Source organism: Gopherus evgoodei, chromosome 8 (genome assembly GCF_007399415.2).
Source record: "Gopherus evgoodei ecotype Sinaloan lineage chromosome 8, rGopEvg1_v1.p, whole genome shotgun sequence".
Lineage (NCBI taxonomy): Eukaryota > Metazoa > Chordata > Testudines > Testudinidae > Gopherus > Gopherus evgoodei.
This window is the reverse complement of record NC_044329.1, coordinates 39,130,478-39,148,218: the sequence shown is the minus strand read 5'-3', so window position 1 is coordinate 39,148,218 and position 17,741 is coordinate 39,130,478. Positions and strand designations below refer to the sequence as shown.

The following is a 17,741-nucleotide window of genomic DNA, read 5'->3' as shown; positions in this document are numbered from 1 at the left end:
GAGTGGATTGAAATGGGCCTTTTTTAATGGTAACTAATCTCGCACTGGTTCTTCCTTTCACTTTCCTATGTGAAGCATGGCCCAGCCTGGTTGCCTTCTTTGGACCTGGGACAGGCCCACAGAGCTGGGCTTGCCAGGTCACCTTGCTCTCTGGATTTGGCCATAGCAGGCTTTTTTTCTTGCTGTCTCTCTCCTCGTTCTTCTCCTTTCCTGCCAGCATGTCCTGTGTTTCTGACTAGTACTGCAGTGATCTATCATACGAGAGTGCAGCCAGCTAACACCTCTGTCTACTCTTTTACTGCTTCAATTATTTTCCTTTTCCCCACCCCCCACAGGAGCTCTCCACGCACAGCCATAATCATTGCTCCTCAAGAAGTTTGGATAGTGGACTAGGGAGCTTTGCCTGTATATTCCCATAAATATGGGTGTAGACAACAGATTGGGTGTGGAGATTGTGATGGGGTGGGGCCTGTAAGATGGTGATGCAAGCAGTGGACTAAGGGACTAATGCAGATAAGCCCATGACCATGGGTGCAGGTACTTCAGGGCTTATCTACACTTAGCAGCACAGCAGGAGGGATTGTCTCATCGGTGTAGGTAATCTGCCTCCCTGAGAGGTGGTACCTAGGTTGATGGAAGAATTCTTGTATTTATCTAGTACTGTCTATACTGGGTGTTAGGTTGGTATAGCAGCGTCTATCAGTTGTGTGGATTTTTCACACCCCTGAGAGATGTAACTATACAGATGTAAACTCCTAGTGTAGACCAGGGCTCAGACTATAGTATGAATGTGCCTGTAGGAAGGGAATGCAGGAAGAAACCTGGGAAGTCTTTAGCAAGGATAAGCCATTGAGCAAAAGGATTTAGGTAGGGAATGGAGGTCTGTGCCTCCCATTTGATCTGAGTTGAAGCAAGAGATGGGTGGGGGGAGATTCTGGTAGAGGCAGCAGATGGGAAACTGATGGGAATGTGGACTTGGGCAGGGGGAGATGTGATGGGGATCAGCCTTAGGAATGGAATACAGGCAATAGGCTTGGAGGGCTACAGTAGGGATAAGGATGGAGGAGGGTGGTACAGGGAGCATACAGGAGAAAAGTTCAAAGAGGTGGTACTGGAAGCAGAGTGGAGGTTTGTGACATGGTTTAGTGATTAGGATTGGGGTGCAGGCAAAGGCTTGGTAGTTTAGGGCCACAGGGTGTGAGCTTGGGCAGGTGAAATCTCCAACAGGGAAGGGGTGGGTGCAGGCAGGGAAGTGGGTCTTGAGACAGGGATAAGCACCTAGGACCAAGAGAGTTCCAGGGAAGCTGTATCGAGGGATGCCCAGGGGCTGTAGAGAAGAAAGGTCTGTAACCAAGGTGCAAGCAGGTGGGCCTGGTGTGGCTGTCACAGGGATAAGCCTTGTGTGAGTGTTGTACTGAGGATAGGTATTTAGCAAGGTCCTAGAGGGGGCCCTGAAAATGATTAAGCCACGTGCAGGGAGCCTCCACTTGGGAATTGTAGTTGCATACTGTGCTTGCCAGTTGCATGTCTCCTTTGCATGCTGTTGCATGTTCGTTCTTGGTGTTTGAAGCCCAATTTCTAGAGTGGGTGAGGGCAAACTACAGCCTGTGGGCCAGACCCAGCCCGTCAGGGTTTTCAATCCAGCCCACAGGATTGCCAACCCTGTGGTACAGCGAGGCTAAGGCAGGGTCCCTGCCTGCCCTGGCCCACGCCACTCCTGGAAGCAGACAGCACCATGTCCCTGTGGCCCCTGGAAGGGGCGGGGGGAAGAGGACTCTGTGTGCTGTCATCGCCTGCTGGCACTGCCCCCCGCAGCTCCCATTGGCTGGGAACAGGGAACCACGAACCATGGCCAATGGGAGCTTTGGGGGTGGTACCCACAGGTGAGGCCAGCATGCGGCAATGCCACCTGCCCCGCCCCACCGCCAGGAGCCACTTCCAGACATGCTGGCCACGTCTGGGAGCAACACAGGGCCACCAGGGCAGGCAGGGAGACTGCATTAACCCTGCTGCGTGCCACTGCCACCCTGAAGTCGCTCAAGGTAAGCGGCGCCAGGCTGGATCCTGCACCCCGCCCTCTCCTGCACTACAACCCCCTGCCCTGAGCCCCCTTGTGCACACCACACCCCCAACCCTCTGCCCCAGCCCTACATTCATGGCCCTGCATACAGTTTCCCCATTCAGATGTGGCCCTTGGGCCAAAAAGTTTGCCCACCCCTGTTCTAGAGGCTTCATCGGAAGCTTCACATTAGAAATGGCTTTATTTTTTCTGTCTTGTAAAGAGTTAATTCCATGACTGCAGTGTCTCAAGGCAGCATCTCAGTTGCTACTTTGTATTCCTGTGTACATCCCCTTCTGCATTCTCCTCTCAGCAGATTTCCTCCTGAACAGTCAGGCCTGAGAAAGTGCCTGCATGTGGACCATAATATGAATGTGTGTGTGCATGTGTCTCAGTGTGTCTGCCTGTGTGCAACAGCATGTAGTGCACAAGGGCGTCTGATTGTCTGCATGAGTTCTACAGTTTTCCTGTGTGTGTGCACACTAGAGTGTGTGCACCGGTTCTGATTAGTGAGTGTGGGAGCCAGCCTGTGTGTGGATATTCAAGTCTGAACCTGCATATCGGTGACATTTGTTGGTGAATTGTCCTCCTTGCGTGAGTACTGTGCCCCAGCCTCAGCCATTCATTGTCCTGGAGCCTGCCGGAGCTCCCAGCAGGGCATAGTTGCTGTCCTAATTCAGGGCTGTTCGCTTGTCTGAGACTCAAGCGTGAGCTTAATGAAGTCTGGAGCATCGTGTTCTGGCTGAGCTCAGGCCTTAAACTGTAAAGAAACATCTTAAGGGATGAGTTCTGTCTGGGTGATGTGCTACTGGGACACCACAGCTCATCTGTAGCTGCAAAGCGCTATTGCTCCTCCATTTGGCTGGTATGTCCATGGGGCATAAAAGGCCATGGAGTTATTTTGAGGGGTGCAAAATCTAGTGGGGACAGCCTTCTCCATTCAGCCTTGTGCCTTGCCTGCCTCCCTTCTCTGCTAGGAGCACAGTGCCCCCATAGGAAGCCCTTAAGCTCTATTCCCAACCTCAAGGGATGGGTAGCTGCCTGTTCTGTGATGATCATATTCCTGTAGTTTGGTTCTGTTCTCTGAAGTTTCCATGCTAGTGTGTGGAGAAGACCTTCAACTCTCAGAGGTTCTTAACCTGTGATTTTTAAACTCAGGGTAGATGCCCCTTCCCACAGCTTAGCCTTCTGGAACAGAAACTGGGAACTGGGTGTATTGAGCTACCACTGCAGAAGCAGAGAAGTCCAAGAACATGTGCACTAAATAGTCTAGCTCATACACTCAGCAGCCCAACAACCTACACTGTGCTAACCTGATTTTGTGGACTCAGTATGTCTTTCCCATCTGTGACATCTGTTCTCCTCCACTTTGCCAAGCAAGCGTAGAAGTATTCTATTCATTTCTAAAGGGCCTATAACCATGGTATCTGGGCCTGTAGCATGGTTTTCTACACCATATTCTACAGAATATTGTACAGTCTACTTATAAATGTCCCAAGTGATGGGGCTCCCACTTTCCTGTGGGAGCCTGTTCCATAGCCTCATAGATGTTACTGTAAGAAAATGTTCTCTGAGATTCAGTTTAGATTTTCCTTTGCTTAATTCCATCCGGGTACTCCTGGGTATCCCATATTGCCCTTTCCCATTCCCACCTCTTAATCAGTTCCCTTCACTTCTTGGTGTTCACAGCCTTCAAACTCTGGATGCTGTGTGGACCATGGCCCTTTGGGAAGGGTCCCCTGATGCCTTAGGAACACTGAATGCTTCAGGAGCATTGAACAAGCATTTTGGGGGGTTGTCAGTACATTACCCACCACGCCTCCGAGCCTGCTCTCTCTGAGCAGCTGGCACTGGAGGGTTGTGAGCTGTGCCAGAGTAAGCTTGCATAAGTTTCTCTGGGCTGTTTATCACAGTCTCTTCTTTTGCAGCAAAGAGAAAAGCCGGCTGTGCTGTCACCTCACTGCTAGCCTCGGAGCTGATGAAAGACAATGCGCTGAGTGCAGTACCAAGCAAGGCATTAAAGAGCACCGAGGAAGCAACGGATGGAGGGACCCATGATGATAGCATGGAGATGATCAGCCGTTCAAGCTAGACCTGGGCCCCTGACTAGGGCTGAAGCCTGCAGGACTGAAAGAGTTTTACAGAGGAAGCAAAATACACTGGGTCACTTTGCAATCTTTTTGCATGGATCTGAGGGGCAGTCTGATTTCCTTCTTGCTCTTAGGGCTGCTTGTGCCAGCTTTGGCCTTATGGTTATTGTTCCATATCTCGTCTCCAGGCTTCAGTCTTTCTGCCTCTCAAATTACAAAGCAAAAAGCTTTACCTGAATGTAAGCCATGCTTGGAGCAAGGCAAGAGACACTGGGTCGAGCTCTCCCTTCCCTGCAGGGGGATGGTAGAGTGTACTGGGAGAAAAGGGGCATTGATGGAGAGTTTAGAGACTACTGCCCCACCCAAACATATCCCTGCACTGGGGGTTGCCAAAGCAGGAACATTACAAGCTGCCTTAACCCAGACTACTTTAGTTTGTTACTTTGGGGGACGCTGCTGGGCCAGGCCAGCCAAGGCAGTTCCACGGGTGACTTTCCTCCAGCGGGTCTCAAGGTTCCCAGTCCACTTCCTTATCACCTGTATGTGGGAGGAAACCTTGTAGGTAAATTTAGCTGGACTTCTACTTCTCCAACTTCTGTGCTGTGTTCTTGGACCGAGCACCTTATCCTGCTCCCTGTTCTCACCGTGTGCTAGGAGAGAAAGGGGCTCCCTAGACACCTGAGGTGCCATTGCCTCCCTCAGGACCTGCTGCTTTCCTGCTCTTCACATGCCTGCCCTTTGCTTGCTCTATTTATTGCTAGCATTCCCTTAGCAGAACCCTTCCTGCCACTGTGGAAATGATGTCATAGCAGTGATGACCCAACAGGAAGAGGTGAGTGTTTGCTTGGGGACAAGAAGCTGCTTCTGGTGTAATAGCTGCCTCTGCATGCTTTGGAGGTTAGGAATAAAGGTTGTTGGGTATCACTAAGTGGCCTGAGGTTGAGACCTCGTCCCACCCAGTGTCACATGCCTGAGTGAAAGCATTCACGGCAGCTCCCCGGCAGCATCTGCTTAGAATGAATCCAGGCTGCACTTCTATCTGCACAGGACTCTCTCCATTGTACACGATTTCCCAATCTTTTGTGGCAAATCCCTTGTGTGGCTACGAGGGCTGGGGGCTGCAGCACGAGGGTTGGGGGCTGCAGTGTGGACCCCAACTTCCTCGAGGCTGCTTGCTTCAGCTGTTGTGTTGTGCCATGCAGAGGAACTTCCTTCCCTCCTTGCCATGGCAACAGGCGGGTGGAGCCTCCCTTTGGCTAAGAAATCACTTTGCAAATGTATCTATTTTTGTATCAGATTTTGTTTTAAAAGGAAATTTGAATGTAAGATAAAAATATCTGAAATATTTGCATGTTTGTGGAATTGCCTCCCTGCACTGTATGCCCTTCATTGTCTGCTGTGGGAATTGCCTGCCCACCTCCAGCACAGCACTGTTCCTCTCTGTCCTCCCCAGGGGGATTGGGCTGCCTACTTGCTGCACTGCCTCTGGGTGCCATCCCCATGGGCAGAGAGCTGCCTCGTTCATGCACTGGCTGTTATGGGCATGAAATTAGGGGAGTGAAAATGCTGGCTTTAGTGTCTCCTCTTATCCCCAGTGTGAGATGATGTGTGATACAGTGTAGTTTAGTACCTATGGTTCTGGCAGCTCATAGCACTCTTGCTCCAGCCTGGCCTGGTGGTGGTGGGAGTGTGAAGAGCAGAGATGTGCCTGACATCCCAAGGCAGAAGGTGTGGGGATTAATCCTGTCCCATGCCTCACAATGTTCTTTGTGGGCGCAATAGCTAAGAATGTGCATGGCTCGGCCCAGCTTCAGGCCCCTGTGTACTGAGGTGCTGCTGTTCTTGTAATTTAATATATTTAAGGAGTCACATTTGTGATGTGATCAGAGTGCAGGAGTGATCTGTAAAGGCCCAGTGCAGACTGAGCCAGGCACATACCTCTGCTGCTGTTGCACCTATGAGCTCTCTATACACATGGATTGGGTGGGCAGATTGGCTTTGCATGCACCTGTCCAACATTAGTGCCCCAAGCCCTGTGCACTCTGAGAGCAGAGCGCCCCTCCCAGCTGCAGGCACACCCAGCCCTAGTCATTGCAGGAGGTTCTCTTTCTAGGGACTGCTCTTCACAAGCTGAGGGTCACAGAGATAGGCTCCATTTCTGCATTTGAAAGATAGTGAATTACAGGCATCTACTATCCTCAGCTTATAGGACCTCTGCCCCATTCACGCTCTGCCTGTGGAACTCTTCACCCTCTTTCACAAAGGAAGGGTTCTGGGCCTGCAGCCTCTCAGCTGTGCTGGGGTACCGAAGCAGCAGCATGGGGCCTGAAAGGTAGTTGAGTCTGCAGAATTCAGGGAAGGAAACAGGTTGGGGACTTTAGCTCTGGGGAGAGAAAGCAGAAGGGGCATTAATAAGGAAAACCAGCCCAAACAGGCTCTAATTGTAGCTCATTCTGGTATCCAGTGTCCCCCCCAAAAGTTTTGTGCAGGTTGGAGGAGCAGGGATTGAAAACTGCTGCAAGAGAGGAGAGGAGGCCCTTCTGTGGGGTTACCTGTGGCACTCTGAGTGGCAGTATGGGGATGTGTTCCACTGCAGCCTCCTCCCCAAACCAAAGGAGTCACACTGGAATCTTTGCAACTTTTATTTTTCAATCTACTTTGGTTATGTTTGATAACAACAACATTCCATTTTCATAGTGTTGGGGTATTTCCTGGGACTTGTGATCATATCTGAGTATTTTGGTTTGAAATGTTAATAAAAAATTGGAACTGTGCAGGATTTTCAGCCTCCCACTTCCTTTTATTAACAGCATGACACTGCTGGGGCCCTTTGGCAGTGATGCAATGGCCAGGGTGTCATGGACTGTCCTCCCCAGCCCTTTCCAACTGCATTGGATGTGATTGGAGCAGAGGTGGAGGGACATTTTCAGGACAGCTCTCTCCCCCACATCTCCCTGTCAGTTTGTGAGGAACCCTGATCCCCAGATACACCCATTCCCATTGCTGTCACATGACTCAGCAGTTGTCACTGTGACAGTGTGCAATTAGCCTGAGCTCTGTTAGAGGATGCTCTCTAATACCTTCCTCCGTCATGCTTCCGGTTGATTCTCTCATTTTATTCTAGTCTCATGTGCTAGGGCTCCTGCCTGCTCCCCATGGGTATGTGATTTGTGAGCGCTTTGGAGAGAGGCAGGAAAATGGAGTTAGTGAGGTGCTTGCACCATGGAGCAGGGCCTTGGGAGGAGGCAGCTGCCTCCTTATGTTCTGGAAATTCAGTCTTGTAAGAGAAAGAAGAAGTGATTGAAAATTCACTGGAGGAGAGAGGAGCTTCCGGACTTCCTGGTTGCCCTGAGTTGAGAGGAGGAGGAAATGTGGACTGGAGCATCAGCTGTTGCCAGAGACAGTGGGATTTACCCCCACCCTAGAGACAGTGATGGAGGTAAATTAACCTCACACCTCCCCAAGAGTTTGCTGGAGATAAGGACTGACCTCATTGACTGACGGTTCTGCCTCTGCCAGCCACCATGTCCACAAGGCTGATAGAGGGAGAGGAGCAGCAGCTTCACAGGGTATGACAGAAAACAGTGAGCATTTTACTCCTTCAGTTGTCATGGACCTGGAGTTCATCTTAGAGCTAATAATGGCTGTGGGGCTGTGTATTACCTGTTGCAGCCGGTATGGTCAGAGGTGTTTGGGTGCAGCAGGCTCCAGGGTAGCATGGGCATTGCAAAATGACACCAGGAGGGGCCATGTTGCCTTTCCATGCACAAATGCCTGGCAGCTGGATACAATGCTAATGATTGAACCCAGATAGATGATAGGCAAATAAAGAAGAGCTCAACAAACCCCCAGGGCCAGACCAAGAGAGACTTGCCCAAGAGCTTTTATTCTCCACTGGAGTCATGACAGTTGCCTTTCTTGGTTTTGAATCTGTGGGTGGATGCTGATCTGGCAGCTCCATGATCTCTCAGCACATGAGGGCGTCTTTATTTGTACGAAAAATGGAAAAAAATAAAAGTTATTTTGCATACAAAAAGGTGCTTTGATCTTTATCTGCTTCTTGCGACTTGTCCTCTCTTCTTCGCCTTCTCTGTCCGCAGTGTAGAGTTAGATACAGGACAGACCTGGAGTACAGACCTCTGGCTCTTGAACACCAGCTCAGTCTAATGGGATGTTCCCCAGTGGGTGGACTGAACCCCTGCCTGTGAATCATGAGCCCCTCTAATGCAGGGCATGCTGTAAAGTTGGGTGTCCTCCATAGACTCATAGACTCTAGGAGTGGAAGGGACCTCGAGAGGTCATCGAGTCCAGTCCCCTGCCCTCATGGCAGGACCAAATACTGTCTAGACCATCCCTAATAGACATTTATCTAACCTACTCTTAAATATCTCCAGAGATGGAGATTCCACAACTTCCCTAGGCAATCTATTCCAGTGTTTAACTACCCTGACAGTTAGGAACTTTTTCCTAATGTCCAACCTAAATCTCCCTTGCTGCAGTTTAAGCCCATTGCTTCTTGTTCTATCATTAGAGGCTAAGGTGAATAAGTTTTCTCCCTCCTCCTGATGACACCCTTTTAGATACCTGAAAACTGCTATCATGTCCCCTCTCGGTCTTCTCTTTTCCAAACTAAACAAACCCAATTCCTTCAGCCTTCCTTCATAGGTCATGTTCTCAAGACCTTTAATCATTCTTGTTGCTCTTCTCTGGACCCTCTCCAATTTCTCCACATCTTTCTTGAAATGCGGTGCCCAGAACTGGACACAATACTCCAGTTGAGGCCTAACCAGCGCACAGTAAAGCGGAAGAATGACTTCTCGTGTCTTGTTTACAACACACCTGTTAATGCATCCCAGAATCATGTTCTACTTTAGGGCTGGGGAGCCAGAGCACAGCATTTTCAATGCCTTCAAGACTGGCTATCCCCATCATCTGAACCCCTCTAGGAAGTATCAAAATGCTAGCAGTATCAAAACACTGTTAATATTAGAATTCTGCTTCTTAAAGAAAAACATAAATCACCAAAATTGTCATGGACACAAACGTCCCAGGCACAGAATATATGGACCTCCCAGGTCAAGGTGAGTGATGATGAAAGAGCTGAGCTTTCTCAACAATAATCCAAAGCAGGGGTGAGGACAGGAGGCAGTAGTTGTGCTTGGCACTTGCCAGGGAGCTGGCTTCAAAGGTCTTTTCCAGAAGGATTTCAGCTGAGCTGCATGCATCTTCGTTTTGTTTTTTTGTTTTTTTTCCCCCAAGCTACCAGTAGTTTTGCAAGGACATCTAGTTGTTTCCATAGGGCCATTGATGAGGCACAAATGCTTTCCAGTTCCCCTGTGTGATGGGGCTCATGCAGGGACAAGCAATATTATATGGCCTTGGGGAGGGATTGTCCCTGTGGCTTTCCTATTTCCAGGATTGCACCTAGTCATGTATATGAGACAGAGTGGCAATGAGGGCTGTCTTCTCACTCATGTGCACAAATCCTGGTGTGACGTTCCCCTGGTGTTATCTGGACCAGTGATCTGCTAAGTCACTCCAATCCTTGACTCTGGGAGCCAGCCTTACCCTGCTGTTCTGTGAGAACCTCCACTCCTAGGCTGTTCACACACAGCCTCTGTCATGTAAACTGTTGACTTGTGTAACCAAATGACACTAGCCAATATCTACAGTCCCTAACACAACCCTATGAATCTCCATCTTGCAGTGTCCAGTTATGATCGCTGGATGCTGCAAGCTTATACGAGTTTTGTCAATTTAACAAAGATCTTGATATGTACCAGGCTTGTTATCCCAAGGGGAGCCTCTGACATGCTTCAAACCAAATGCACTGCTTCAGGTAGAATAAACAAACATTTATTAACTACAAAGATAGATTTTAAGTGATTATAAGTCAAATCACAAGAAGTCAGATTTGGTCAAATGAAATAAAAGCAAAACGCATTCTTAGCTGCTCTTAACACTTTCAGTGCCCTTACAAACTTAGATGCTTCTCACCACAGGCTGGCTGGTTGCCCTTCAGCCAGGCTCTCCCCTTTGAACGGCGCTTCAGTTGTTTGGTGGTGATGTCTGTAGATGGAAGTGGAAGAGAGAGGAAGAGCATGGCAAACGTTTCTGCCTCTTATCATGTTCTTTCTTCACTCTTGGCTTTGCCACCCCTTTCAGAGTCAGGTGAGCATTACCTCATTGTAGTCCCAAACTGACCAAAGAAATGGGGATGACTCACTTGAGAGTCCAACAGATGCTTTGTTGCTGCCTAGGCCAGTGACCATTTTTCCTGTGAGGCTGGGCTGGGTTTGTCCCATACATGCCCTGATGAGGTGTGAACTGCCCCTCTGCTCTTGGAGAGTTTTAGCCTGGGCTTGTTTTAAGCCATGAGGACACATTTTCAGCCTCATAACTATATACATGAAATTACAACCTATAACATCACTAACACAACAGTGCTCAGTGCATCATGAGCCTTCCGAAGACACCTGACATGACAAACTTTGCTTTGAATACCAAACAATCATATTATAAGGATGAACGTGGGGGTGTAGGGTGTCCCCTCGAGATACAGAATATCACACCTGGAGCTCTCCAAGATGGGCATGTTTACAGGAGGGATGTGTCATAGTCCAGGGCAACTGCACCTGTGTTTCCCCTCTGTTGTCCACCAAGAAAGAGCATGCATTCTGGGCACTCAGTTCCTCAGCCTTCATGTGTCTCTCCCTTCTCACTAGGGTTTTTCCAGGCAGCACAGTTCCCTACCTACACTGAATTCCCAGTGAGCCAGACTGCCTGAACAGGCCAGCAACTGCCCTTTGCTTTCTCTCCAGAGGCTATGAACAGCATAATTGCCTGCAAGTATAAATTACCACACAGCCATGGGCGCCAGGTATCACAGGCCAGGGGAGACTGAGCCTTCCCAAACAGCCCAGCGTGGCTGTGCCCATGCTCTGCCCCCACGCTCCCTTCTGCCTGCTTCCAGTTCCCACTCTTCTGCTGGAGTGGGCTGGCCTGTGGTCAGGACTCAGGTGGCTGGGGCCGATGCATGCGGCAGCCTGCAGCCAGGACTTGGGGCGACTGGGACGGTGCAGCCTGGTGCTCCAGAGCTGGGGTCACACCACCACCCTGGGACTGAGGGTGCTGGGGTGGCCCAGAGCTGGGGGGCCAGTCACCACAGTGCAGGGCCTCTGGGCTCTGGCAGGGGAGGGCAGGAGGACTGGGGCCTCAGGCAGAAGGGGTGGGGGCGGTTTTTCTGTGGTTCAAGTTCCTAACAGCTTGGCTCAGAACTAGGATATCCACGAATGATTTAATCTTTCCATTATATGGCTTGGGCCTTTGATTTTCAGATTCCTGGAGCAGATAACTAGACAGTGGTCCTCTCCTTATTGCATAAGTGGGGACGTGGGAATTTCCATTAATCTCCCCCTAGAGATTCCCCAGGCAAACCACTTGACTGTCCTCAAAGTCCTTTCTTGCCTGGCCCACTGTTCAGTACAGTCCATCAAAGTTAATAGTTCCCATGGTTCACAATGATGCACAAACTTAATACAGGTTAAGGTCTCCCACAAGTATTGTGGGACATTGCCATAGTTGTCACAGGGTGTCAACTTTGTTCATTGCAGAGAGACAAACTCCATTTGTTTTGATGATCTGTGGGTCTGAGTATAAATCTCAGGTGAGATTTCACAGCAGAACTCCCACATGTGGTGATGGGAATTTGCACAAGATCAAGGGGAGTGTGTCCTTAATTAGACATTGCTTAGTGGGAATCCAGGGCTTTTTCCTCCTTCTCTATCACCCTTTCTCTGTCTCCTCTTCATTTCCTTCTCTGCAGCAGCTCCCAATTTCTGCCCCGTAGCCTCCAGTCCATCCCCTTCCCTCTGTTAAAATGGGCTGCAGTTAACATCCAAATGAGGAGAGAGGGGAAGAAGTCACCCTCTGAGCCATTGTTTCAGGCTTTCTGCAGATTCAGGCAGATCTCACTCCATCAGTCCTAGTGCATCATCACAGAAAGATTTTTATAAGCATGAGGACGATGACCTTTTATTTTTACATGTTGAGACTGTGCAGAATTTGCACATGCTCCCAAGGTTGTATGACTGCACCAGGCAGGGTGGACCAGTGCTGGTGGTTTGACACCTTCAGTTCAGTGTCTAATTCCAGGAGTTTGAAAAGCTTGGCCCTAAAATCTGTGTCATGGAGAATTCCTGGAGCAGAGATATTCTGAACGCTGCTTGCTTGGTTCTCAAGGGCTTCTAGTTCTCCTTGTAGCAAGGAACTGTTTTTAACAAGTGATTTTGCAAGTTACCGTTGCCCTTTATGCTCCAGTTTCACATGTCTCTGCTCAGTCCTAGAGCCTTCAAGTCTAAGGCTGTCCAGTTTTGTAGTGACGATAGCACTGTGCTCAGCATTCTACAAACATGAGATAGTCAATGTCCCAGAGAGCTTTCAGTCAGAGTGAGACAGACAAAAATATTCAGCACCCCCGCAGAGGGGCTGGTTGGGAACATTGTTACTTTCATTATTTCTGCAGGGAGGAGATGGGGTTTGAGGTGGGCTTTTTGTTTAAGCCCTCTCTGTATGAGGGGCCAAAATAACAGAGCTTCTGGAGTCCCTGTTCTCAGCCAGCACAGCAGATGGCTGCTGCCCACACTCCTCTGCCTGGAAGGATTTTGAGTTCTTATGCTCACCCTCACAGACTGGAGTAGGTTGGATCCTGTGTCACGGAGTCACCGGGTGATGCTCTGGAACTGCTCCCCACCAAGCCAGACAGGACTTTGGGGAGCCTCCTCTCCCTTGGAGCAGACTTGTTCAGGGCAAGAAGCTCACACAGCTTCACCTCCTGGGTCTCTCCTTGGAGCATTCAGCATCCTCTGCCCCTCCGTGCGCTTCCCACAGCGAGTCTACCCCAGCGGGGCTCTGGGGAAGCCACCGGGTTCTGCACCCCCACTTTGCAGTCAGACGTGACTCTCAGCCAGCCAGTAAAACAGAAGTTTATTCGATGACAGGAACAGGGTCTAAAACAGAGCTTGTAGGTACAGCGAACCGGACCCCTCGGCTGGGTCCATTCCGGGGGGCAGTGAGCCAGACCCCCAGGTCTGCCCTCCACCCTTGACCCCAGCCAGGTCCAGACTAACAACCCCTCCCAGCCCCTCCTCTCTGCTCAGCTCCTTTCCCGGGCCAGGAGGTCACCTGATCCCTTTGTCTCCAACACCTTCAGCTGGCACCTTTGCAGGGGAGGGGCCCAGGCCATCAGTTGCTAGGAGACAGTGTCAGACATTTAGGTGCACTGGCCCTTTGCTCTGCCAGATACTTAAGAACTGGCATGGGGACACTGAGGCACCAATACAGTATTCAGAGAAAACATTAAGAACTTTCCCAGTTCGTCACATCCTGTTTCTCCCCTGGGGGGAACAGGCAATTTGTGTATTAGATTAGATTTGGCACCACTAGAAATGAGCTAGTATTTCCATCAAGCACTGGTGAGAGACCACAGATGCACTGCGATCCCACAAGCCTCATGTTCCAAGCTTCTGGGCACCAGGACCATGTGAATTTTCTTCAACATTTTCTTTCAAAAAAGAACTAGATAAGTCCATGGAGAATAGGTCCTTCAATGGCTATTAGCCAGGAAGGGCAGGGATGGTGTCCCTAGCTCTGTTTGCCAGGAGCTGTGAATGGACAACGGGGGTGGATCACTTGATGATACCTGCTCTGTTCATTCCCTCTGGGGCACCTGGCATTGGCCACTGTCGGAACACAGGATACTGGGCTAGATGGACCTTTGGTCTGACCTGGTATGGCTGTTCTTCTGAACAGCAAATGATAATAGGCAACATTGACAGTCCTTGTGCATGGAGAATGTAGGACTATTCATGCTAATATAGAAGCTTCAGTGGGTGAGCACTTTGCCCTCTAGAGGCTGACGCAGATAAAAGCCTTACTGCTAATGCTGCCTAGGTGTATGACTCCACACCAAGGCAAGGCAGGCTCAAGCCTAACCCCCCTTGTGTCCACACACCAGTTGTGCTAATCTGTGGCTCAGACCCAGGGTCCCAGGACCCTGCAGGGCTGGAGAGTCCAAGCTCATGTTAAACTAGGACCTAAGATCTGAGCCCTATTGCTTTCCTGTGTGCACATGGCTCCAGTTTGACTTGGGTCATGGAAGTCCTCCAGATGTGTCCCAGAGTTCCTGGCACCAGAGGTGCAGCACCACAGGCAGCCAGTGCAGCATCTGGAAGCACAATTACTGCCTGGCCAAGCACACTCCCTGTTCCTTCTCCAGTTTCTGGTTTGGCTCCTTCTCACTGCTGCCCGGAACAGGGAGCAAGGCTGACAGGCAGGAAGTGCGGGGTCATCCCTCCCCCAGCCATGCTGATCTGGGAACTCTGCCACTCCCCTTCCTGCAAAGCAGCCACTTGGTCCCTGCTCTGCTCTCTGGACCTTGCTCCCAGTCCCATCCCCCCACTCCCCCTGGGGCTGCGTGTTCAGGGATTTCCAGGCTGCATGCACTGTCAGGGCGGCAAGTGGGAGTCAGCCCTCAAAACTTCCCTGCAGCCTCCTGCAGCAGCAGCTTCAGCTCCTCACCACAGGGAAGATTTGGGCCTAGCTCCCACTCACCACCCTGACAGTGTGCTCAGCCCAGGCGCCCCTGAACACACAGCCTTGGGGGGGTGGGGGGAGCGGACAGCAGCTTCCCTGCAGGGAGTGGGAGCAGCAGAGCTCTTGGCTCAGTACAGCTGGAGGAAGGATGACCTCCAACATCCTGGCCGCTCCCCCTCCCTGCAGGGGAGCCTCGTGGTAGCCTGCTCTGCTCTTCCCATTCCTACCACCACCACCCTGCTCCCCTCATGGGGCTGCTGTGCACTGTCAGGGCAGCAAGTGGGAGCCAGCCCCCAAAACTCCCTGCAGCTCCCCTGGGATCCCTTATCTCTCTCTCCCAGGGTGCAGCTCCGGCAGGGATAAGGGATCCCTGGGGTGTTCTGGAGCACCCTGCACCCCAAGCCCTCAGGATGCCCCTCACTGAAACCTGTATTTTGTGTCAAACTTCAAAACAGCCAAAAATAAACTAACCTGCCAAAAACCCCTTCCCTGAACATCCCATATTACAAATTAAGACTTGCCAAGTTTCATTTGAATATTTTGATGGTCCTGGAGCCTAGTGTCCTAATTATCCTCAGAACAGGGGCACATGGGCATTTTCCTGCCCATGTGACTCAGCCTGGAGGTGGAGAGCCCAGTTATCAGGTTAACTGGCAGTTCGGTATAAAGCCTTCTCACACCTCAGCCTCCAAGAGCGCTAAGTATGCAGTTTGTGCTCATGTGCTCCTTATGGGCACCTGAATCCCACCAATAGCACTATCACAGGGAGGAAACAAGGTGGGCAGTACAGTTTACCCACAGTGCAAAACATGCGCAGGGCTGGAGTGCTGAGGGGCGGTGCTAGGCACTTTGGGATGGGGATACTTTGATTCAGGTCTGTGCTCTGCAGTGTGGACACCAGAGCCCTAGGTTTGAGCACAGGCCAGAAAATCCTTAACTTAGGGTTAAAATGCAGTGTAGGTACTCGAGCCCAGGGTTCCCTGACGGGTTCGCTGACTGGAGTTTCACTAACCTTGGGAATACAGTGCTGGGTAGGCATACGCTAAGAGAGGCTGTAAAGTCTTTCTGTAGCCAAACAGCTCCCACTCCACCCCTGATGTTATATGTGCAGTTTGGCTGCTGGCCACCATATTTCTGTTTAGATATATGCAAAGCACAGACCTGTTACAACAGTTGGAGTCATATGTTCAAGGTTTCTAGCCTATCACAATTGAAATAGGCACAGGGATGTACTTCCAAGATGCCCTCTACAGCTGGGCCTGCAGTTTTGCATGGAGCGGGTTGCAAAATGTCATGCCCAAATGCAGGGCTTGGGCTAAGGCATCTTTGAATTGGTGTCCCTAAGCGGAGTCCTGATCTCCTCATTTGAATATCCAGCCTGCTGCAGAGAGGATTGAACTAAGGGGCTCAATTGCTTGTGCACAAGCTCTTTTCTATAGAAAATGAGTTGAGCTGTCAGAGGTGAAACACAGGAGCCATTCAGCATAGCTGAAGGGAAGTGGTGTAATGTCCAGTTTAAGTGCTCTAGAAATGTGAGCTCTTTTTATGCTGTTGGCTGAGAGTTTCAAGACTTTCCCTGAACTGTGAAGCAGTAAAATGCTCCTTCTCCCTTCTCCATACATTTGCATCTTATAGGCTGCTGTGCCACAGCTGTGCTCTGATGCCTGAAGGATGTAGCCAAATGAGCCCTAAATGGTGCTCAGAGAATTCAATCAGACATGATTACAACCTGACCTTACAGAGAATCAGTCAGCCCCAGAGTATGCAGCTCATAGTTACTGGCCTTGGAGACCCAAGTGTATGAGCCCCAAGATGCTCTCTGAGCACCCTCTTGCAGCCCTGAAGCTGGGGAAACCCCAGCCATCTCCTACAGAAGAGGAAGCCAGGGGGCTGACAGCACCTGCTGCTTGGATACAAAGATAATGAATCCCTTTCCTGGAGCACACCCCAGCCAGAGAGAAAGTGGTACAGCAACTCCTGGCTCCTCTCCAGTTACAAGTGAACAATCTAAGCCATTAAAGCTGGAATCTGGGCCCCAGTTTAGGGATGCAGGGTGGGGCCCTTGCTGGGTTTAGCACCTCAGCAGCTGAGGAAGGTATTTTGATGGTGGCTAATTATGGTGGAAGATTGTATGACAAAACTACTCAAATTACTGTTATGTAGAGTAAGTGGTCCAAAAGCACGTGGTGCCAGACTGCCCAAATATAAGTGGTCCTGCAGCCCCCTGGTTAACCCTTTGCCTTATTGAATGGGTAGCTGAGTATTTCAGTCACATTTCAGGGTCCCCTTCAACCAGAGTCAAGTTCCCTTTAGGCAGGTGCCAGGTGGCTGAGAGCTCTCAAATGCAGGTGTTCTGTGGGGTCAGCCGAGGCCCAAATGTCGGAGAGTGTGGCAGGCCTACTGGCTAATCCCACTTGTGCCCCATCTTTGGAGGATTTTGTCATAGTTCAAGGCTGGCTTCACCTCTGCCCCTATTTAGGCTTGGAGTGCAACACCCTGTCCCCCACCCAGGCCTCTTGCCTTCCCCTGTCCTGGTGATACTCACTCAGACCAGGTCCCAGAGTGCAGAGCCCTGTGTACCAACCGGGACTTCTCAGCAGGCCTGGCCTGGGGATCAATGCCCTGCTTATCTCCCCTTTGGGATGACCCATGTTCTTGTCCAGTGCCATAGAACAGCCTTTCCAAAGTATTGTTTGATCCCGACAGAAGGGTCACGGCTTACCAGGAGCAAAGGGTTTGTAACCAAACCCATGGTCTGCACTTCTAACTGCCTCACCTAACACTTAGGTTGGCCTTGCTTATCCAGCCACCCCTCCTTCTGAGGACTGCAGTTTAGACTCTCCCTGGCTTCAGAGGCCAACCTTTTATCAGTCCCAAAGTTCTTTGGCTGCACATACCTCTTCAGTCTGGAGGTGGGGGTGAAGGAGAGGTTTCCAAGCAGTTGGTTCTCTGATTGTCTTTTAATGAAGGGAGCATGGCTCTCAGAAGCAGTGGGTCAC

General features: G+C 50.5%; 1 protein-coding gene across 4 annotated transcripts in view; it reads left to right on the top strand.

Annotated features, from left to right (window-relative positions):
- The window catches only part of DIAPH1 (diaphanous related formin 1), a 176,158-nt gene extending 169,230 nt beyond the window's left edge, over positions 1–6,928 (top strand). For 3 of the 4 annotated variants that reach the window (XM_030571951.1, XM_030571954.1, XM_030571953.1), the window contains one exon: positions 3,988–6,928. In XM_030571951.1, coding sequence (XP_030427811.1) covers positions 3,988–4,151 — 164 coding nt within the window. In that variant the 3' untranslated portion in view covers positions 4,152–6,928. The remainder of the gene's footprint in view (positions 1–3,987) is intronic. The other variant, XM_030571952.1, reaches the window with a different exon arrangement.
- Positions 6,929–17,741: the final 10,813 nt, after the last annotated feature.